This window comes from Melospiza melodia, chromosome 8, assembly GCF_035770615.1.
Source record: "Melospiza melodia melodia isolate bMelMel2 chromosome 8, bMelMel2.pri, whole genome shotgun sequence".
In the NCBI taxonomy this organism is placed as follows: Eukaryota; Metazoa; Chordata; class Aves; order Passeriformes; family Passerellidae; genus Melospiza; species Melospiza melodia.
Genome location: NC_086201.1, coordinates 24,193,824 through 24,217,330, shown reverse-complemented (window position 1 = coordinate 24,217,330; position 23,507 = coordinate 24,193,824). Strand labels below are relative to the sequence as shown.

At 42.8% G+C, this 23,507-nt stretch overlaps 1 protein-coding gene across 7 annotated transcripts in view; it reads left to right on the top strand.

The window, feature by feature from the left end:
- The first annotated feature begins 8 nt into the window (after positions 1-8).
- Positions 9-23,507, top strand: part of PIKFYVE (phosphoinositide kinase, FYVE-type zinc finger containing) — a 63,676-nt gene continuing 40,177 nt past the window's right edge. For 4 of the 7 annotated variants that reach the window (XM_063162275.1, XM_063162274.1, XM_063162273.1 and 1 more), the window contains exons 1-10: positions 479-558; positions 3,276-3,457; positions 4,935-5,114; positions 10,251-10,369; positions 13,059-13,230; positions 13,923-14,130; positions 16,516-16,605; positions 19,543-19,681; positions 22,295-22,452; positions 23,239-23,350. In XM_063162275.1, coding sequence (XP_063018345.1) covers positions 3,286-3,457; positions 4,935-5,114; positions 10,251-10,369; positions 13,059-13,230; positions 13,923-14,130; positions 16,516-16,605; positions 19,543-19,681; positions 22,295-22,452; positions 23,239-23,350 — 1,350 coding nt within the window. In that variant the 5' untranslated portion in view covers positions 479-558; positions 3,276-3,285. Of the gene's footprint in view, positions 26-478; positions 559-3,275; positions 3,458-4,934; positions 5,115-9,366; positions 9,484-10,250; positions 10,370-13,032; positions 13,231-13,922; positions 14,131-16,515; positions 16,606-19,542; positions 19,682-22,294; positions 22,453-23,238; positions 23,351-23,507 lie in introns of those variants that run through there. The other 3 variants (XM_063162272.1, XM_063162276.1, XM_063162277.1) reach the window with 3 other exon arrangements.

Genomic DNA, 23,507 nt, shown 5'->3' with positions numbered 1-23,507 from the left:
TTCCGCGCTCTGGCACCCCCGCGCAGTGAGTGCCCGCCGGCACGGGGAACCCGCTGGCACCGGGGGGCTCGGGCGTGGCCCAGGGAGAGCAGCCCAGCCTGGGGATGCGGTACACACAGCGGGCACGGGCTCCACCCCTGGCGCTGGGGCGGCGGTGTCGACACCACGGCGCCGGGGGCAGCAGCGGGCACCTCTCTGGGGCTGGGGACAGGCGGGGAGAGTGGCCGGGGAGGAGCCTTGGGGCGGGAGTAGAAGAGGAGGGAATATTAATGAAATAGGGTGTACTCCGAGTTCCCGGGGGATACACCGGCTCGCCACCCTGCCAGCGGCTCCCGAAGCAGCAGCCGAGTGTGCCGCGCCCGCCCGGAGCAGCCGGGAAGGGCCGCGGGGCGGGGCCGGGCGCTGCCGGCGGGTGGAGTGCGCGGAGCTTCGATTGGCGATGCCTGCGCGGGAGCGGCGCGGTCGGCGGGCGGTTGGTCGGGGCTGGCGCCGCCGGGCCGGGCGGTGAGGGAAGAGCGGCGGTGCCGCCCCAGCACCGGCAGCAGCCGCGGGCAGCAGGTGAGCACCGCCCGCCGGGGCCGCGCCGCCAGCCCCGCTCTGCGGCACCCTTGCTCCGCCCGCCTTCTCCGGGCTGCCCGGGCCGGCCGTCGCTAGCGGCCGGAGGCGGCTTTCCAGGGGTCACTGCCCACCGCGTCCGCGCGTCCCGTCGCAGGTGATCTCCGGGTCTGCCGCCCAGGCGGGGGAAGGCGGCGGTGTCCCCTTCACGGAGGGGAGAGCGGAGCAGCTGTCCCCTGCGCCGAGGTTGGAGGGGAAGCGTGTCAGTCACGCAGCTGTGTGCGAATTGCGGGTGGCTTTGCCCCGGGGTGCGCTATCCGGGTGCCCGGCAGTGTGTGTATAGGAGGGAGGGGTCGTGTCCGTCTGGCCCTGAGCCGCTCCGGGCAGCTCTGTGGGACGCGGGATGTCCCGGCCCTGCTCTGCAGGAACAGCAGTGGTGGGGAGGGAGCTCACGGCCACCCTCGCACTCCGTGTTTTATCGGTGGTGAGTTGGTGATTGCTGAAGCTGCAGCTTCGAGGGGGTTTAGATACATTCCCCGTGACTGTTGGTGAGGATCCTGTGAGGAATGTACTCTGGTTTTTTGCTCGTTGACCTATATGTGCACCTTGCTTTCCCCTTTCCCATATTATACAAAGGAGTGACTATTTCTTGGTTTCTTGTGGTGGGAGTGGTGAGTATTTTGCCTTTAGTGGGACAGCTAAAGCATAGAAAGGCTGATAGATTCCACAGCTAGTGTGCTGTACAGCACGGAAAATCTAGGTGTTTCTGGGGCTAATGTTAGGTATAATGCTATTCTTCTTAAGAGTTTTAATTCGACCAACATTGCTGTGACAGAAGCAGTTATTATGGTTTTTTCCCCCTTGAAACACAAGTTTTTCTAATAGCACACACACACATACATGTGTATATATATACACACATATGTGTATACATATTTATTGCACATTCAGAGACTTGCTTGTAACTCTTATCTTGCCAGGCTATAGTCAGTTGCTGAAATATGAACATAGTTTCCTACAAAACTGGCTTCATAGTGGGATCTTTAATGTGGTACTGTGTGTGAAGGTACAGCCTTGTTGTATGTTCAGCATTTAAAAAGCAAACTATTAGTTCCCTTAAGATTGAAGAAACAATTCCAAATTTACCTGAAGAGTGTGTTTCAAGGAAAATGTTCCATGAACTCTGGTGTTTAAGTACATTCAAATCACCTGTTTGAGTAATACTGGTGAAATGAGCAACAAAACAACATACCCTGATTGAGGGGTATGTGGAAGACTGAGACTCAGCCTTACATAAAGAATCTGAACAAAGTTTCTCTTGAAGCTTAGTAAATGATGTCTCTCTGCTCTCTTGTAAATGATGCCTCTCTGCCTTCTTTCCTGAGGACATGTGAATAGCAAAAGAAACTGAGCTGAAGTACAGAGCAGCAAGCAGAAGTCCACTGAGCAGTCATGTGAATGACTTGCACACACATCTTTTTGGCATTCTTTGTAGGAGAAGTCAAACTTTGCCACATGAGCTGCTTGTCAGCACTTTCAGTGTCACCTGGTGATCATGATGATTTTCTCTGGACTGCACGAATTTCTTGCCGTGTGGCTTCTTGGAACTTGGAAGAAAATGTTCTAGTGAGCAATACATGCCTGAAAGTTCTAGGGAACAATCGTGGGAACTGGAAATTGTTATGTCATGAAGAAGTGACTATCAGCTGCTAAGCAGGTAGCAGGTTCACAAGGGGTTTTGATCCTTGGCACAGGTAAAAATCAGCCATTGCTCATAGGCTCCATCAGCTCAGCTGCCTGTGTTCCTACTCTCAAACATTTCACTAAATCTTTATTAAACAAAGATGAAGTTAGTGAGCACTGAGCACCTTAGCCTAGCAGGCTAGAAATGCAGGCTGAGTGAGGTGTTGTGAAAGAAATGGGGTGTCTGATCAGCTTAAAGAGTGTGGGCTGAGGAAAAGTATGACTCTTGGCTGTATGGCAGCTTTGGTACACAGAAAATAGGGTTTACAAGTATGGCTTCTTCTAATACAGAAAGTGGTTTGGGGTTTTTGTTTGTTTTTCCTAAATGGAGCTGCTCCTGAAAATGAGGATGTTTGAAGGTGTTAGATCTGACAACAAGTGAACCACAGTTTGAGTTGCTTCCCTGGTAACCTGCACAAGGGCCTGTTTTGTAATGCAGAGGGGAGGGAAACAGTTTCCTACCAAAATTAATCTTTCAGTCCTGTTCTTGTTTGTAGTTCATTCTACTTCTCACTCTGAAGTTAACCTGGCCAAACAACAAGTCTGCCTTATGCTTGCTCAGGCATGCCTGTTTTCAGTTTTGTTACAAGGGCTGCAGAAGTCACAACATTAGGAGAAAAGCTGTCAAGGTTAAAACTTCTTTGTGGTATGCCTGCAGAGTCTCCACTTGAAAACTTCAAGTTCTCATAAGCCTCTGCTGCAGTGTGTCATCAGCGTAGTGGTTGTTTATTTTGTTGCTCTGGCTGTTTAAGTAGGCACTCTGCATTACACTCTGCAGAGGTGCTGCTCTCTGTCAGTGGCTGGGCAGGGGGCATGGGCTCCTCTGGCCTTCTTGGTCTGTGCTGATAGCAGCTGCCTGTGATCAGTTGGGTGAATGTCTGTCCTCTGGCATCCAACAAGACATCTCCTGCTCAGAAGGCTGAGGAGGTTCTGTCTCACCCTCCCTTGTGTAATGTGTGCTGCTGACCTCTTTCCAGGGCACCTGAAATGGCTGCAGATGAGAAACGCTCTCCGACACTGGACTCCAGCAGTGACCTACCTCGTTCTCCCAGCAGCCCATCGCATCTCACTCACTTCAAACCCCTGACTCCTGACCAGGACGAGCCTCCCTTTAAATCAGCTTACAGCTCTTTTGTAAATCTCTTCCGTTTCAGCAAAGGTGGGTGCTGGGGGATGTGTGGGCATGGCATGTGTGTGCTGTTTGCTGCTTGTGAAAACACCTCTGAACAGAGCAGCGTAATGTCAAAGGGCTGATGTCAGCTCTTTAGTGAGAGATGTTGCATCTGGCTTTTGTGTGGTGTAGGAGAGCTTTATTAGGAAAGATAGCCAGTGTCTTGCAGCTGAAAATCTGTAGCTGCCTATAAAGGTCTAAGAGAAGCCAGTTAGCAGGTACTATTGTATAGATTCTTAGCTTGACATCAGAATTTCCTTTGCCTGTATGATTTTTTTTTCTGGGCTGAAAGTAGGAGTAACCCTCTGCCAGCCTGCAGGAGCAAAATGTGTGCTTGTCCTTCCAGTGCAAGTTCTTACTTCAGACTTCATCCACCTCTCGCCTTCCTGTGCATCTCACACCTGCAACTGGGTGACAGCTGACCTGCAATAAAGCAGGAAGTCCACACTTAATTTGCATGGCTTAGGTGTTCCCCATCAAGAAGTCTGAAGTGTTGTGAAAGTTTTGTATGTTAAAAAGTATTACACTATTTTGGCCTTTGTGCTGCATGTGTCATTAAATATGTTCTCAGTGGGCAAACTCTGAAAGAATTGTGTGAGTTCCTTTTTGTTTCAAAGAGAGATCCTGCTAAGAATGGTGAATGAAAGCACCTGGATTTTGTGCAAAGTGTGTGTATCCCTTTACTGGAGATGGCACACTGGTCAGCTGCTTTTGTTTAGTCTGTTCATTATCCAGCTTTGTTAAGCATACTTCAGCAATGTTTGAGCTGGGGGAAAAGAGCCAAACAGCTTTTTGTGTAACTGATCTGTTCAGGCTCTTCTTATGCAGAATGAAAAATAATTACTTGGTATGACTTCTATTAGTTTGCATACTGGAGTAGCACCTGTCATTGCTAATTTATTGAAAGTAGCATAAAATGTGGTCAATATTGGCTTCACTTGTTTTGTTCTGACAAAAGTAGCTGGAGTCAGCAATGTCTTTTGTTAAGTGAATGAGAAAACAACCTTGAAACAACACATGAAATGTGCATCTTACTGGAATCAATGAGAACCTGTCTATACTTGATCTGCTGATGGAAATTAAAGGCTGTGGTAACTTTACTGTGACCTCAGTACTGACTTGTAAAGTAACTGAAAATCCCTTTTCAAGTCAGAAGCTGATAGTCAAGTGTAACTATTCTATTTTGCAAGAATAATTCACATTTGGATTCATGAATAATCTGCTAGGTTTTTTTTGACACTTTTCACATTAGAGAATTTCTGAAATAGCCTGAGCCTTGAAGACAGCCTACTGTCCTGTTTCTATGATATGTATAGTACTTATAAAACTAAAAAATCATTTGTTTTGTTTAATTATGATCTAAAAGCTGTTTTGTGAGAGTTTTTTAACCCTAGCTTTGCATGTACTACTGGTTTTCTTTCTATCATGTCTGAACAGGGGGTTTCTTGCTTTTTGTCAACTCTAGATGATGGGAGGCTTTCATCCCCAGCAGAGAGAGCAGAGGCAGGACAGAGTGATCCACAAGCACTGAGTGGTGGCTGGTCCAGTCCTCAGCATCCCACGAGGGCTCAGTCTCTGAGATCACCAATCCCTTACAAAAAACAACTGAGCGGTGAGCTGCAAAGAAGATCTTCTGCAACTCTGGGTAATTTCAGCTCTTTGGTCTATAAGACAATGTTGCACTAGCCAGGATGCTTCAGGGGGAGGTGGAAGGATGTGAGCACAGGCTCACTGAGTGTCCAGATTCATAGCAGAATTTAGTATCAGGCTACGCTGCTTCTCTTAGTGAGATTGCACTTTAACCTCATAACCCTCCACCCTTCTTGGTGTTCCAGCAAGATAACTTCTTGTTGGGGCTCTGCTCTTTTAATTGGAAAACAGTCTGGAACAGAAGAGGCTGCCAAAACACATCTAGTGTTTTAAAGTCACCTGAACTTTGATCCTGAACATTTCTGCTTTGTCTCAAGACACTACAGTTTCTTAACATCAACATGCTACCTCTTACTTTAATGCTTAGTCTGGATGGATTTGGTGTTTGGGTCTTCAAGGGAGTTGTAAATGAAAGGTTTTGCTTGTAGTTGTTTTAAGAAGAATTGAATAGGAGGTTGTGCTTAAGATTTTTTTTTTCAATCCTGCCTAAACTATTCTGTACTGAATCTTTTAGCTGGTATGTGGATTGATTGTAATTTCAAAGGTGCAGCTGCATAATGGCTTTATGAAGATGTGAAAGAGCTAGGAAGTTGATTACAGGGGTCCCTCTTGAGATCTGACTGGTTACTGTTGGCTGTTGATGATAGCCTTGAGTAAACTGCTAAACTGGGTAACAATCTTGTGCAAGGCAGTGTTTCCAAGAGTGTGGTACCTAGTGCAAACAAATCAGATCCTAAATGTTGTTAATGTGTATGGGATTTCCAGAAAGATGGGTAGTTTTGGTAGCCAGGCAAAAGTCTAGTGCAGAGAACTAGCATTTTTACCTAAGTCATTGCATGCTTAGTTAAACATGTTCTTCATTTTCCTCCTTGCCCTCTAGTAGTATTTGATCTTTTTAGTTGTGCTTCCAGTGAACCAACTAAGGAGGTTAACTAATTTATTTATTTGGGGTTTTTGTTTTGTTTGCTTGGGCTCTTTCTTAAAGAATTTTCTCAAATGTCTCCAGAACAGCTGTATGCTCTTGATTGATAAGCCAATTTGCTTTTACTTGGTACCTCTTGGAAATTGCCTGGGGATTAGATGTTAGAAACCTTCAGGTGAAGTATGTTGTTTGATACTCAGAAGGCAGAAGTAATCTTGCTGTTTGACTTCCTCTGGGATTAGGCAGCCAGGGAATAAGATTTAGTTTAATGAGTATGGGAGAAACTGTTTCTATATTATTCCAGCTCTTTTTCAGGACCTCCTTTCATATCTCTGTATTTGGATGCAAATATGCTTTAAAAAATGTCATAATGAATTAGCCTGAAAAGAAGTAAAGTTAGGACAAGCAGGAATTGCTGCTCATTTTTTGAAGAGATTTCTGTGGTACCTTGTGCTGAGCAGCCTGACTTGCTGTTGAGTATTTTCTCCCAAACAACCTTGGTGCTGTAACAAACATGAGCTCTGTGTGACACATGTAAAAGTGTACTGGATTAGTGAGAAGGTTTGGGGGAGTGTTTTAGGCCATCTCACTTTGTTTGAAGAGGGGGAAAAATACTTGCACTTTACTTCTCTAAAAGCCAGGCTTTGGGTTTTTTGAAGCAAACTTTAGAAAATTCTTTTTCTTTCCTTTTTTGACCTTCAGTAGTGCTCAGTCTTTAGGTCTCTGAGGATTGTCTTTGAGTAACAGAGAATTTTATTTCTGCTATTGCAGCTGATGCTGGCCTGCACAAATAATCTTAGAAATTATTATCTTATCTAAATGGTGAAAAGCAGGAAAATAAGTGATGGGATTTACTTAAACATCCAGATTGGTGAATTGGTTCACCCACTGACTTCAGTGACAGAGAGGTGTCTAACTGAGTTAAGTTTTCTTGTAGCCCTGTGTCCACAGGCCTGTAAATGTCTCTGTAGGCTTTGCCATTACTTAGATACTTAATAACATGGGCAAGTGTGGGCAGGAAAATATATAAGCACTTCACAAAGGTCTCTCTAGCTTACTTAATCTTAAATAATGTATCAAGTTAAGCAAACTGAAAGGAATAAATAAATAAATAAAACTTTGCTTCTGGTGTCTCTAAATAGTGATGAAATGAAATTGCTCCTGAAGATGCTGACCCTCACCCCTCATCTGCCCATTAGCTTGTAGTGTCTGTGCAGCACATCTCATTGCTTGGGGCCTGTGCTGTCTGACAGCTGCAAGTGCCGAACAGCGTGGAGGGATGGTGGCTGCTGGACGACACTGTCTGGCAGCAGTTATGTAGGGTTCAGTTCTGTGCTTCCCTTCAGCTTCCACAAAAACGTTGAAATAGCTCCTTACTGGCTTTTGTGAAAATAGGAGGAGCATTGGATGCCTGGCTTATGTCAGAGATGCTCTGAGGGTTGTGTGGCTGAAGAGCCAGTGCTGAGACTCTGCAATGGCTCCTGTGGCCTCTCTCTTGGGTAGTCTGTTGCATCTTTGTGTGCTGGTTGTGTTGGACTGCGTGTGCTGTGCTGTCAGATGAGGGCTTTCAAGGTGCTGGATTGAACCAAAATGGTCCAACAATGAGACTGTTATCACTGAGATAATGTCACAGCTTGCAAATCCTGTTTAAGGAGACCTGGAAATGCTGACTGCTGCAGAGGGAGCATGGGTAGTAAAAGCACTTACAGCTTGTTACGCTGTCATGCAGGATAATGCTGTTCATGCTGGACAATTGTAGCAGAGTGGCAGCGATAGGGAGTGGCAGAGGAGCTGAGCAGGAGCCAAGCAATGGCCAGTGATCATATAGGGGAAGAGGGCCTGAGGAAAGCATGTGGTACTTACTGGAAACCGCTGTGGAGAGTGAATTACTACCACAGCATCTTTTCTAATCAAAAAGATTTTGGAACATGAAAATGCGTGCTATAAAATGAAGTTAAGGGCAGTACTTTTTATGGCAGTGATTTGAGGAAGATGTGATGTTTGAACTGTGAAATTGAAATTGAATATGAAATTTTGTGCTGTGGTAGCAAGTAATTAGAAAGCAATTTATGTTGTTTCATATTAGCAAAACGAGTATCTCTGGCAGGGCTGTTTTTTAATTGTTGAAACTGTGTGAATCTCTACCTTTTGTGTAGTTCAGTATGGTCACTTCTCTTACAAACTGAAACTATAGGTTGCAACAAGGTAGTTCTTGTGGTGTTTTTGTTTTGTCATTCACTGTAAAATGAATGCTAAAATACTGTAGAGTCATGAAACTCTCTGAAAACATATTTCTATACTTTAGAGTTTTTTCTTTAGTTTTTACCAAGGATCAGCAACCATAAATGCATATAGGAAGGATTATGTTTACTGTTGAAATAAGTTAACTGTTTTTTTTAGCTGTAGAAGTTAAAAAATAACTTATAATAATGCAATTTGAATCAGGGGTATGAATTAACCTAAGACTGATACCTGGGAATTCTTTTTGAAGGATGGTGTTTTAGACAGTGTTTCCTTTACTGCAGGAATGTTCACTTCTTACTTTCTTGCTATACAGTATTTTTGCTCAGAAAGGGAGAAATCTCATTATTGAGAAGGAAAAGAACCAGCTGAATTTTAATTTGGGAATCAGTCAGTTTCTCTAGTATAAACAGGTTGGCCATGTGCTGCTACTGCTGATGGCACACTTTTTCTCACGTGGGTGACATTGTTCTGACATTGTTTTATGGAACAGAGGAAAGGGCATTTAACTAACAAGAACCAGTGTGGAGTTACCTGTGGCATTTCCTCAGTGCTGTGTATGTTTGTTTTTGGAAGTCACTTGCCTGACCAGATTTATTGGTAGTCAGGCAGTAGATCTGATAATTCTTTGAATTGGAAGCAACATTCCTGGAAAGGAGGTACTCTTGAATTCGGAGGAAGTACCAGGAAGTAAATGCAGCACAGATCTTGTGATAGAAGTAAGGAGGAGCCAGAGGTTTCTCTGGCATTATCAATGTCTTCCTGAAATGTGAAGGTCCCCTTAATCACCCTAAAATACTGAACTTTGTACTGCCCAAAAGTCTGATTTTTAAAAAGAAATCCACTCCAAGTGGCCAGTTACAGAAATGGGTTTTTTTTCTTAAAAAGGAAAATGTGCATTCTTTGTTGTACATAGCAGCAAAACGTGGGCTGATTGACTAAGAATACCTCCTGAGAAGCTGAAGAGGAGCATGGAATCCCACAGTTTGAGTCCCATTAAGGGAGGGCTTTGCTCTGCAGCACACGGAGCAGTAGCGCAGCTGTCGGTGCACAGCAACAGTTAACGGCTTCAGGCAGAGCTGTCAGCGTTCTGCTGACATCAGGGACAGCTCAGGCAGTAAACAGGGAGCAGCCATGTCTGCTCTTCCTGTGCTGGGGCAAGCTGAATAAAACACTAGTCAGATGGAGAGCAACGAAGCTGGTAAGAAACTTTAAACTGTTCAGAAAGTTATTAATCTAGGAAAGAGACTCTGAAAATGTTTAAGTGTTTAGGTAAATAGAGAGCTGTGATTTCAAATCTTCCTGGAGAGAAGGAGCCTATTTGTCATTTGTTCAGCAATGATTCAAAGTAACAGAAATTAACTGCATTGCATTTTTATTCAGGAAGTCTCTTTGCTATAGTTAATCAAGAATGACTGTACAAATTCTCAACAACCTGTTGTTTTTGTTAGAAAAAAACCAAACCAAACCAAAAAACCCCATACCTCTTGAAAATGTGAACTTCTGAATTACTGTTTTTAATAGGAACTGAGCAATAGAGTTCTGATTTTTTTGCTGTAGTAGTTTTTAAATAAGTTCAGGTCAAAGCATTTACTTATACTACTCCTAGAATTAGTGTGTGTATTGTAGCAATTATTTTGCAAGTATCCTAGAGGGCATTTTAAAAATGAGACCTCAGTGCTTTGTAACAGACTACTACAAGCTTCATCTAGTAGGTTGAAAATCACTTCTTTGAAAGATGTTTTCATTCTCAGAGAACTTAAATGGCTTCTTGTAAACACAGAGGGTGGTATTTAAAATGGCAGTCACAGCAAACTGTCTGGCATCAAGGGCAAGGAGCCAAACACGTTGTAACTTTGTACAATGTATCTATACGTGAATGTTTTTCCCTCTAATGGGGCTTTGTGTTGTGATGTGGGTGTTGATGTATGGTGGAAGGAATGAATATTTCTCTCTCTTCCCTTCCAGACAATCGGAGGAAAGTAGAACCACCCCTTGGAGGTCATGATCCTCGAACTGCAGTTCAGTTAAGAAGCCTCAGCACTGTTTTAAAACGCCTCAAAGAAATCATGGAGGGGAAGAGCCAGGTACTTCTTTAGAAGGATTTGTAGGCCAAATCATCTAGAAAACTAATTCTTTACTAGGTTTTTCTGAGCTCTTTTTTAGATACATCATGGGGATTTTTTTTTCTGGATGTTTGAAGGATGAGCGAATAAACTCGAAAAACATTGTGTGAATGCAGGGGAAACAATTTCATTTGATGCTGACTTTTGACTTGTCAAACATCTGTCATGCTGGGGAGGTGAATCATTGTGTTTACTTGGCTTCTTGTGCTTGGACCAGATGCTCTCTTTTTAGACTCCTTCCCACTTAAGTGTTACCCAGTCTAGTGAAAAAAAACCTCCTAATAGTTTTCTCCCCAGAAGGCTAACCATGGACAGGTGAAACACATTAACTGTCACAAATAGTAATGAGAAGTCTTAGAGTGGTTTAAATCTGCTACTTATTGTGGTACTGATTCGTCAGCAATATTTGCTTGAAAAGTGTGCCCTGTTACTTAATTTCAATTATAGACAAGAGTCTGGTGGTTGCTACTGACTTGCTGATTTCATCTCCATCTGCTGAGTTGGACCGTACCTTTAAGAAGAGGCTCTAGTTGAGGAAAGAATCCACACCTATTTATAAGTGAGGGTATAAATAGCTATGTCTGTGGGCAAGACATGAACAGGCAAAAGTACATTTGATTAAAAACTGGTAGAGGAAGGAAACAGCTTTTGGCTTGATAGCTTTTATAGGTAGACTTTGAGTAAACTTACTTAGCTTCCCGTGCTGTTCTGCTTGTAAGAATAATCTTGCTTTGATAGAAAGGGGCAAGATTTTTGAGAGTGAAGCAGAAGCCTTTCATTGCAGTAAGCAGGGCATTGAGTATGCCCCTTACTAATATTTCAGTTTGTGGCAACTTCTGAAGGCCCTAGAGATTTTCAGATGTATTTGAAGCTACTGGAGGAGTGCTGAAACAGACAGGATACAGCAGTAAATGAAAATGACCAGGTCTTCTGGAAACAGTCTGTTAGTTGTCAGCATGCTGACTTCTGTTAAAAAGGTAATGCATCACTGCCTTTGACTGCAGCCATGTTTTGCTTGAGTCACTTCAGGCAAAAGTTTGTTCCTGCTGTGGACTTGGCCTGCCTCTACAGGAGACCTCTTTACTTTTTGTAGGAAGCTTGTATCAGATTCTGGAAGGTGCTTTTCTAATGAGCCTCTACTGCTAAGGCCTGCCAAACTTTGTTCTGAGCCCTCCCTCATGGGCAAGAACAGCCTGCAAGGAGAGCAGAGAGCTGGGAGGTGTGACCAGCAGTGACTGGGTTTCTGGACACAGTCACATGCAAGTGGGGCACAGCACCGGTGTCTGGAACAGCCTCTCTCTATGTGGTAGATCCAGAGACCTGGCTTATCATGCAGTGTTGCAACAAAAACTGTTATATGGCATACCCTGCAGCTTTGCAGCAGTTCCTTGGCAAAGCTTTCCCTGCTTGAAGCTGAGTGTTTATCTTAAAGTTCAAGTTTTGCTAAAACACTAGACTGTCTTGAGCAGTCTTCAGCTTCTTTCTGTGTGGGTTTTCTTGCCTGAGGACAGCATGAAAGTGTTGTGTTGTTGATCATAACTGCTTTGGTCTCAAAATTGATGTAGCAGCTATGTCAAACTTCAGTGTGTGAATATCCAAAAATAAATCCCAATTTAAAATAAAAACCCAATGGGGTTTTTTTGATTATGTGAAAACGAGAGGAGGGATCACCTTTCTTTTGCGTGATTACTCTCTTCTGTGATTGTTTTGAGGTAATACTTGCAGCAGTTTCTCTTCCTAAGAAAAACCTGGAGTATTCAGTCCCTCTGAAAAGGCTTTTTGCCAGAACTGAACTCTTGCACAGGCAGGGCTGTCATGTGACCATTAGCAGTTGTGTCCATCCATGGGAGTTGCAGCTGGTGTGCTCAGAATCACAATTGAGAGTTTGTCTTGCTCTATAGCTTCTACAGCGATGGAAGTTTTAACTCTCTGTTTTTAAGATTATGTTTTTCCTGTGGCTATACCAATGCTTTCAATTAATATATGTTGTTGTCTGCTGAATGTGAATTTCAGTTTTCTTCACATAGCAGTTAACCTGGAATTTTGAAACAAAATCAATCTGGCATAGGCTTTTCCAACTGTTTACTGAAATGTTGAAGAATTAGATCAAATAATAAAACTTTTTACATGTATCTATAATCCTTTCAAAACATATCCCAATATTAGCTGTTGAAATTATCTTCCTGCAGTGATAATTTCTGGTAACTTGATTTACTCCTAGATAACAGCTTCAGCTGATATGTGGTGGGGTTTTTTTTCTTCTCCTTTTAAAACTCTGCTAGCTGAGGACCTCTCATGTGCTGGGGGCAAATGAGAGGCGAGGGCAATGGCTACTTCATATATTTTTTTATTTTTGACTTCTGTCTACATCCTCTGGTAGTTTTATTCTGCTTTGCTTCCATTCTGGATCAAGGAGGCAAAGTCCTACTGGATTTATTCTCTTAATTCAGAGCTCTCAGCCTTCTGACTCCCTGTAAAACCACATGAAAAATCCTTTGTGTGCTTTTATGCAAGAGTGTGTGCACACGTGCACAGATATGTGGATATGAAATTTTCTTTTCCATAAGCATAGTCTACAAAGAGTCATGAAACTAGACATGTTTTCTTATTTACAAAAGAAAAAGCTTTCATCTGCTGTCCTCTCTTGTAGGACAGTGACTTGAAGCAGTACTGGATGCCTGACAGCCAGTGCAAAGAATGTTATGACTGTAGTGAGAAATTCACCACTTTCCGAAGGAGGCACCACTGTCGACTTTGTGGGCAGATCTTTTGTAGTCGATGCTGCAATCAGGAAATCCCTGGAAAATTCATGGGCTACACAGGTAGGGTTTATTTACTGAGAAACAGAGCAGTCTCTGTGTGCTCAGCTCTGTTTGGTTTACTGCATCTGAGATCCTGACATCTTCTAGAAAATGCTGTACAGGTCTGTAGTGGGCCTAAAAACAAGAAAAAATAATCACAGGACCTAATTCTACCAGTTTCTCTATGAAAGATGGTGGATTATGCCATGCCTGCTAATTTTTACCACACTACAAAACAAATATGGCCACTATTGAACAAGAGTGTGCAGTACAATAAAGTACGCCTGAGGAAAAGCTGCTCTGAGTAACAGTAGTTTTAAAGTATGAGCCACATGTTTTAATTGAGGATCGGGAGAAAATCTTTCAAATACCAGTGACCAAATTCTGGACATCAGCTGGTGTGTCATATCTGACTGGCTGTTCTGCCATCATTTCAGTGGGCACGTGTGTTCTCCCTCCCTCTTCCTCTCCTTGTTTCTCTTCTCTCTCCTCTTTTGCTGATCTTGTGTTTGGTATCATTTGCCTTGGAAAAACTCCCTGAGTATGTAATTATCCAGGGTTTTGCCCTTTAAGAGAGTGTGAGAATTAGACTTGCAAAGAGGTTTTGAAACAGAAAATCCTTTCTGTTTGCGCCACTATACACCTCTGATCCTGCCGGAACAGAGTTCTGTTTGTTCCTGTTCGCTCACACTCTCTGGTTCCCTTTTCCATAGGGGATCTCCGAGCCTGCACCTACTGCCGGAAAATAGCCTTAAGCTACGCACACTCCACAGACAGCAACTCCATTGGGGAAGACTTGAGCGCGCTGTCGGATTCTGCGTGCTCCGTGTCCGTGCTGGATCCCGGCGAGCCGCGCACGCCGGTGGGGAGCCGCAAAGCCAGCCGCAACATCTTCCTGGAGGAGGATCTCACCTGGCAAAGGTAAAGGCGGTGGCTGCATGCTGAGCTCTGCAATCTCAACTGTTCTCAGGCTGACAGCTGCCTAGACAAAAGCTGGTGGTTTCCACCTAGTAAACTTAGATTCCAGCTCCTGTAAAAAGAATCTAATTCTGTGCGTGCTTGTAATATTCTTCTCTTCACGTTGAAATGTGGAAACATTTCTACTGAAGTTTTAATTTATTTGTAGTTCTTCCTTTATTGTACTGATTCAGTGATTTTATACCAGTGACAGAGCAGGCTTTTGTATTTAGAATTTAAAAAAACAGAACCAAAATCACACCATCTAACCAACACTGTGTTGAGAGGCGAGTCAGTGTAACACTGGTGCTTTACCTGTCGTGTTTCAAATTGGGCAAGAGGACGTAAGAAATACTTTCTGTGTAGGTAAAAAAGAAGTGATGGAAGTAACCACCTCTTTCAGATGAAGTGGGATTGAAAGGACAATAGAGAGGACCTATAAAGATCCTCCAATCTCCTTTCAAAGTATATTTATTCCTATTGGTCTCAAATGAGAGAATCTTTATTTTTGGACCATGAGTAAAAGAACACTATACTTCTCAAGTGCTATGCAAGTTATTTTTTGAATACCTTGGTTTAATTTAGTGTTGTGGGGAAGAAGAAATAGTCAGGTATGGTATTTGTGCTCATTTCTCTAAAACAGAAGAACAGGCAGATGTGAAACTGCTGAGGAGGTCTTGAGTCAGAACCTTTGTTTATCTCAGTGGTAGTGCTAGTGACATATGCCCCATAGCAGCTCTTCTGATAGTATTTAAAAGAAAACCTGTCAAACCATTTACTACCTTCGGAAAATGCCCTGGCTCTTGCTTTGCATGTTGCTTTTCAGAATATGATGCTTCTGTCTGGAAGCATTTAAATTATCAGGTTTAGGCCTAAATAAATAAAAGTACTTCTGGTTTAATGTTATGGTCATTTAAAGTGTTAATGTAACAATGCATGAGATAAATACTACCAAATTTTGAATTGGGAAATAAGTAGATGTTCTCAGAATCTTCTCTTCAAATGTACAAAATACTAAAGGTATTGTTAGTTTTGTCTTTGGATGTGTTGTTAGTCCCTTTATAACAACAGTTCAGCAGCCTGTAGACATGAGCATGTAAAGAAAGAATCTTTATTTGTAGCACTCAAAATAATCCCTATTGTTGGAAGACTCATAACTCATAACACAGTCTTTTGAGAGACACTGAGTAAATGTGGACCTCTTTTATGTGTGAGAGGAAGAGAGATTTGGGATTAGGTGGTTCATTGTTGCTTTAGCAGGATTAACATTTTCGTCAGTGCTTGTTCCACTTTGCAGTGGGTTACAGTGCTTTTCTTAAATACTGTTTGGTAAGTTCCTGATTGACCTTAAGATATTTAAATTCAAGATACTGAATTTAAATGGTGCCACAATGGGAACTGGCAACTCACAACTTCATAATGGAGCAGAGGTTGTGTTCTAACAGTGGCTTCTGCATGAGAAGTGGTTTGTTTCAAAAGAAAACCTGGCAGTTGTCTCTTTCCAAAAGAATGTATCTGAGATAAGATGCTGCAAAGCAGTGAGAAAAGCATTCAGGGAGACTGGTGGTGCATGTACTTGTCAGATGTGGCTCTGCTCTTTGAACAGGTGGAACGCAGAGTTCCTGCTTTAACTAATTTGAAGGGCCATGTCCTTTAGAAGTGAAGGAGTGGTGTACTCTGGGTCAATACAGCTACTCAGGCAAAGCTGCATTGCTTACAGTTTCTCATGAAGAGCATTTATCACACTAGGAGCATTTATTGTGCTAGAGCACAGCAGGGTGGCTGAATCAGTTGGCCTGTAGTGGCTTAGGTCTGATACAGTTTTGCCAACAGGAATTTCTTTAGATGGTGCTTGAACATCTGCTGTCCTTCCTCTTGGGGTGGAAACAGAAGGAGGGCTAAGGTGGTTGGGATCAAGTTAAACAATTGCAGAAGGTTGTCAGGCTGTCTTGGCAAAAGCTGTCTAGCAGTAGCTATGGGTAGCATTGCTTGGATTGCAAAGATGGTATACTGGAGAGATTTAGTGCCAAAGTATCTATTAGCAACCTGGAGCAAAGGAAGATGTAAGAAAGGGAAATAAGGGAAGCAGGTGGGAAGGCAGGATAATGCAGGAAGTAGGAATAGTCTGTATTGTTCAGGAGTTAAGTTTGGAAGAAGACAGGAGCACTGTCTTCCACATACCTTTGGTCTACAGATGGGGAAAGCTCTCTCTGTTCCCTTGCTGGTTTAACAATCATGGGTGTGAGTGAGAGGTAACATGACAATTAACTGTACTTTAATTACAGTTGTTCTGATATGCTGGATGTCACAGATATCTCAAACATCTCTACCATGCTCCTTTCCCTGCAGTTTGATTCACCCAGACTCTTCAGCTACCACGTTGTCTGCACGCCTTGGGTCTGTCCAGGATGATGCAGGGAAGTCACCAGCTAGAAACAGGTAAACTAATAATTTCTGAGTATTTTCTGTTCTGGATGCACTCCTAGCATACTCATTGCTTTAACGCCTGGGTTTCCAGGCTCATTTTTACTGAAAGTGCTGTTTCATGTCTAAGATGGGACATCTCACTGCCCATATGGAGTGGTAAGGAAGAACTATTTGTGTATGTATTCATATTAACAAATATATATTCATGTTAACTGCTTCTGAGGGCCTGTAGTTTGCTGCTGACTTGATCAAGCAGGAGTGGTGGTGAAGAGGACAGGAGAGGAAGGAAATGGCTAAGAAAAGTACAGTTCTGAGAAAGCTGAAGAAAAAGGAGTAACACATACTTGGTGATGGGAGACAAAAAGACTCTGGTCAAGAAGGAGCAGAGATGTAGTTTTTGTTTGTTTGTAAGCATCCCCATCTGCTTCCTTTGCTCTTCCATTAAGGATAATCTTGTTTAAATTACCAAGCTTCCTCAGGCTAAACTCCCTTCATAGATCTTTATGCAAGAGTGTTGGGATGAACTTCAAAGTGTTCATGAGAGCTTTAGTGTAATTTGTGAGTACTTGAGCTTAATCCCACTAAATAGGCTGGTATTAGAAGTACAAGTAGCTCCCACTTCACAGTGCTTCTGCTATGGTGCTGGTTGCAATGCTTCCCTTATGGTTAATTTAAGGAAATGAAGGTAAGGCAGAGAGGTGAGGAACAGAGCAAAGATAATCCAGATTTCAAAACTGCAGTTGGGACATTCAGCAATTTCTTTGCATTGGTGTTAGAGGAATACACAATGTTTAGCAGTTTGGAGGGATCTGGCAAGACCAGTGAAGACAGGGGAACTCGGTTGAGAAGGATACTGGGTGTGCCTTTTGGAGAATGGTCTGCTTGCAGCCTTTATCCTTCTAGGTGATGGAAATGGTTAGGAGGAGATGCACACTGACTGTACATCTGAGACCCAAAGATCTCACCTGGGGGAGTAAAATACTGGTGAATAAATGAGTACCAAAAATAAATATTGGGCAAACATGGCAAGGTGTCTAGAATTAAAAGTCCAATGCTAAATAACTGCTGCAACGTCAAGAAATGTCTGAAACCTTGAGGATGGTCTCCTGCTTCCTGCTTGACTATACCCCTATTTTAAAAGGTTTTTGCTGTTGGCTCAAATATGTACTAGTAGGATGGTTCTAATCTTGATCTGGCAGGCCCAGATTGCTTATTCAAGTGAAATTTTAACTTTGGCTGTTCACCAAAAGTACTTGTTTGTTTGGACACGTGTAATGATGAGGTGTAATCTATCTCTGTTAAAAATTCTGAACCTTTGGAAAACAAGCTGCTGGCTTTGGGTTAAGTGATGTTAGTCTTTAGATCTTGTCAAAGCAGCTGTAGCCATTTCTTTGACAGAAGCTTTACTATTCCTCTTTCTAGAGGAAATGAAGCAGAAAATATGCAGGTTGAGTGCATTTAGAGGCAGGTAACAGAAGTTACATATTGCTATTTGTTTTCCCCGTGGGTGGGAAATGTGTTATTTGTTCTCAATCTTGGTTTTTATGATGGGGGGGAAATCCCCAGCAGAACAGTCCAATGTTGCGAGCAGGGTTCAAACTGCTCCCTTGCAGGTCCTTCTAAAGGATAAACATTTCCATGGCAAAATCTCCCTCTCTGTTTTTAAAAAACATATATATAATAAAGGCCTCAATATAATTGATGATGATAAAGACACAGATGTGAAATCTTACTGTTCTAACTTGCTTACACCCAAATAAAAAATCCCTGCTGCTTACAGATATGTGGCACAGTTAAGGCAGCTGTTGCAAAATGATTGGCAGGAGTGATTAGTTATGGACTTCCATGTCAGCCTCATCTTGTGCATTAGGATGCTTTCTGTTGAGATGCATTACTCTGCAGTATAAAAACTGAAATAGGGTGGCATTGCTTTTTTCATGCCTGGGCTGAGCCGCATCATCCATGGAGAACTTTTGGGAATAATGATAGTATCTCTGTTAGCCAGTTAGCAAGTTCACCAAAGTTACCAAAGTTTCGTTCCAAAGGCTAGAGGCTGGCAACTGTTTTCATGAGATTGGTGCAAGCCTCTTCAGTCAGTTCAACACTGGCATTTTGAGTTTCCCTGTTGGTATATGAAGAAATATTTTCCATCCTCACTCCTTAGAGTGCTGTTAGCACTGATAGGTTACCCTGCAATTGCTGCTATATGATGAGAAGTTGCAGAGTATTCAGTCTCAGGTCTAGTTGGGGGTTAATGGAGCAGAAGGTATCTGGAACTTGTTTGCATTTGTAACTACGCAATGATAATTGCAAAATGGAGTGTTTGTGCTGGGGTGCACGGCCAACATTTCCTAACAGCTGTGCTGAGATAAGGGGGGTGCTCCATGTCACAGTACAAGGGGGATTGCCCACTGCAGTGACTTCAGCTTCAGAAAATGGTTAAGCTGCTCTGGGGAACAAGTGCTCAAACTTCAGACTCTGCAAGCTTTCAGCCATGTATTTGAGAGCTGAGGACAAGGAATTTTAAATGGGACAAGGAGAGGAGGAAATCTCAGTGCTCTGTTACGGGGATCTGGGTGTTGGCCACCCTTGCTGACATTTGTCTTGTCTCCAAACTGCTGGAGCTTCTAATTACTCATCATGCCATCCCTTCCATTTAAATACAGACATGTATGAATTGGTGTGCCTAAACTTAATTCCAACTGCTTCATACAAGATTTTTACAGAGGTTTATGCTTATCTTAGCAGTTCCAAAGCAATACACTTGCTTCCTAGGGAGTCTTTCTTCTGCCTTGACAAAGGAGGAAGCATTAAGCAGTCTGTGCTGACAAGAATAAACTGTGTCCCAGGCTTGAGCTGGTTTTTAGTATGCGGCAAGTTAAAGACCTGCTGTGGTGAAGCACCACACATGATGAATACTTACAGTGGAATTGTTCTCTGTCCCTGCAGGTCAGCCAGCATCACTAACCTGTCTCTGGACCGCTCAGGGTCCCCCATGGTGCCTGCCTACGAGACCTCGGTCAGCCCCCAGGCCACTCGCACTCATATGAAGGCAGAGACCAGCGAGGATGAGCGCAAAATCCTTCTGGTACCTTTCACACTTCTCTTTGCCTTGCTCTGTGATGTCAGTGAAGTTTGCCTTCCTTGTGTTTTGCCTCCCTTGTGCCATGCAGCAGGAGTATTTTGCTGCCTTTTAAGGCTCTTCTCTAAGCGTTCTTACCTGGACCTCTCCTCTAGGGGGAGCAGAGATGGAGAATATTGATGCTGCCTTGGACATTACTGTCTTCCTGAAATAAATCATAGTTTCATGGGGTTTTTGTACTCAGATGTTTACAACTTTAGTCTTCCTAAGTGTGGAGTTGATATGGTGGCTTTTTGAGTTAAACCTGTCGTGGTGGCAGCTGTAATGCAGTGACCTGTTTTTGTATTTCTTCAAGTTGAGATTTTGTCTTTCATAGGCCACGTAATCAGGAGCTTTAAATGGCTGCTTTGAAATAGTTTACACCATGATGAATAAATTGAAGCCCTTATAGCTTACTGGGCCAAAACATAACTTGCCCCCTCTTTGTTTGCAGAATAAGTAAAAGATTTTGTAGAAGGTTATAATGAGATACTTTTTAAAAGAAAAGTCAATGTGTTCTGCGTAGTCCTATTATCCCTTCCCCCCAGAGGCAATGTTGTAGGTTGCAGTTACTATATAAATTTCTAAACAGTAAAAAGCTGTTTTGTTTCTTTGAGGAGGAAAGAAAGGGAAGTGTTTCCAACAAATAAGGCAGAGAAGGGAAGGCAGTGTTTTTCATGCATTGAAAGATTCAAGATTGTGCCCCATTGCTACTTTAAAATCAGGTTCATTCTGTGTTACCAGGCTCTGCCTGCTGTCAGCAGTATGCATTCAAGTGTGCCTGAGGGTGTAGAAACACTAACTCCTGTTTAGTTGCAAAACTCCTTTCCTAGTTCCTGAGTAAATGGATAACCACCTGAGGGAGAAACATATTTAAGGCATGTTTTTATACCACTCAGCTTCACAGATGTATGTTAATGCAGGAAAAAGGAAATTCAGAGCTCTGTGAATGCAACTTGAAGCAAGATGTTCAAGTCTTGGTGCTCTTTGTCTTCACATTGTTTGGTGGTTTTTTTTTTTTTTTTTTTGGTCTATTTTCTTTCTTGAGGAAGAAGAAGGGGACTGGTACTATTTTGTTCATGTAAGAGTAGAAGACAGTGTCAATTAATGAAGGATTTTCTATGCATTCCTGCTGTTTGTTTAATACCCTTACTGTGTGGAGTTGACCTTATGTCAGGAGTTAATTTAAAGCCTAACCTAGTCCATTCAGAAGACTAATGAACTTTGTTCATGAAATAAAGGTAGAGAAGGTTGTATGTACACTGGGATAAGCACACACTTCAGTGAACTAGAGGTCAAAATCCTTGAGTTGGAAGGATTTGCTTTGTTGTGCCAATTTCTTCAGTTTACTGTATTGATCAGTTCAAGACAGCTGAACTGTGGAGACTCCAGTTGCATCAAATTGTGTGATCCTATCGTGTTCTTGGTACTGATCCATTTGACTCCATACCTGGTATGGAAGGGAAGCTGCTGGCATTGGTTTTAGGGCAATATCCAGAACAGCCAGTGCTGGAACTGACCAGTCCAGCAGTAAAGTGGAGCATAACTCCTGGGCCTCAGGGCACCCTTTGAAAAATGCAATAATGTGACAGTTAATTGGAGAGCTGAAACCAGTTAAAATGTAATTAAAGTTCTGTTACACAAAAATAGAATAAATGAGGCATTTGGGAAAGTGAGCTGCAGCATCTCTTCTCCACACCGTGGGGTGGTGTACTGCTTGGTCAAAATAGTTCCAGATCCCAGTTTCCACCTGCAATAATGGCTTGTGCTGTGCTAATTGAGGGTACATATGGGAAAACAAAAGTGGCTAGGTGCAGAGAGATAGCTCAGTTTGGATGGAGCACAGCCTACAGAAGAGGTGGCACACATCTTTAGCAGGCTCCAAAATAAGTTTTAGGTATAGACTGAAGTGTTCCAAGTAATGAGGGTAAGAGATTCACAGATTCAAAAATGGTTAATTGTGTTGGGAGGAATACACATGTTTTTTTCTTAGTGGCCAAAGCTAACAATGCCTAAAAAAGCTTCATAAGCTAACAGTGCCTAAAAAAGCTTCATAAAAGCTGGACAATACAAAGCTGGATCCTCAATAAGAGACAGTATCCTAGCAGTGAACACAGCTGTGTTAAGTACTTGCCTTATATCTGGTCTTGATATTGGACTAATATGTTCACAATGCCTGGGTTGAGCACAGGTAATATAGAAAAACGTTCTTGCCAAGGATGATGTCCTCTGTGTTTGCATACACCTCCTGAGTTTAAGAGTGGGTGCAAGGGGACAGTAGTGAGGGCATAAATATTCTGCAGGCAGTACAAAAGGTTGCCTCATCAAAACCCCTGTATCTCTCACTTTGGTTTTTTATTGTTCTCAACTGGATATGAATGGAAGGAAATAAGGAGCTGATTTTATGTCTGTTTGCTATTTCTCTTTGCACCTCTGCATAGGTTATGCTGAATGGCTTAGATTCTGTGCCTGTTTATGGAGGGCTTTTGATCCAGAAGCTGATCTGAAGGCCTGGGTTGATGCCCTTGGAACCAGTGCTGAGATTAGACTGGTAATTAATTTGCACATCTCTCTGTCCAGGACTCAGTCCAGCTGAAAGATCTGTGGAAGAAAATCTGCCATCATAACAGTGGTATGGAATTTCAAGACCATCGCTACTGGCTGCGGACACATCCCAACTGCATTGTGGGAAAAGAGCTGGTCAACTGGCTCATGAGAAATGGGCACGTAACCACCAGGTAACCCTCATGCTTTAGGACAACAGCTGTCCTCTGTGTGTATGAGAGGAGGTGGTGAGTTTGAGCTGATGTAGGGTACCTTAGACTGCAGAGATGGGCCCTTTGCAGGGAGATGAGAGAGAAAACTCAAATCTCTCCTTTACTGCCTGCCCCAGAGTAGGTTCCATTCTGACTCCATGTACCCCCAAACAACGGGGCACAGGAGGCTGTCTGGTTTGGAAACCAGTATGGGAGGTAGCTGTGGGACAAGTATCACTCACGTGGAGAACAGTGCATGTACTACAGAAACTGTCCAAAAGTGTTCACTGCTACTCCAAAGAGCAAGTGTGCCTCTGGGGTCAGAGATCACTAATAGTGTTTGACAGCTAAATTTTCAATGGAGCTGACAGACTCTTAACCATGTAGGTGAACATAAACAATCTTGTGTGTTTAATTATATGATAATGGGATAAAATGGAGATGGTTCTTAAGTGTAGAGCAACAGTCCTCCCACAGAGATGGTCAGTATACATAACAATACTGGAGGAGCACAAGCAACATGTCTTAATCATATGTTGGACACCTCAGCTGAGTTCAGAGTACTGGCAGTCTCTTTATTTAGCTCCATACATGAATTAGTACAGTACTGTGCCTCAGCACAGTACTGTAAATAGTGTCTGTTAAACATGGGAATGGAAAACCAACAGGTCAAATAATGCATAGCAAATGACTCTTCCCTTTTGTAGTGTGCTTGTATCATATGTGTTTAGAACACAACATAGAAAACCATCTCTGTTATACTTCCAGGGTCCAGGCCATTGCAATAGGGCAGGCACTGGTTGATGGACGTTGGCTGGAATGTGTCAGTCATCATGATCAGCTCTTCAGAGATGAGTATGCTCTCTACAGACCATTGCAGGTAAAAGGAGTGGGAAAGCTGAAAGATACTGTTCTTCTTGGATTTGGCTGTTGACTATAATATTTTCTAATCCTGTTCTCAACAGCTGTAGTATGTTTTCTAAATCAGGTCTCCTGTACAGAAAGTAGGGGGCCAGGCCTTTTTCCTGAATAGGTTG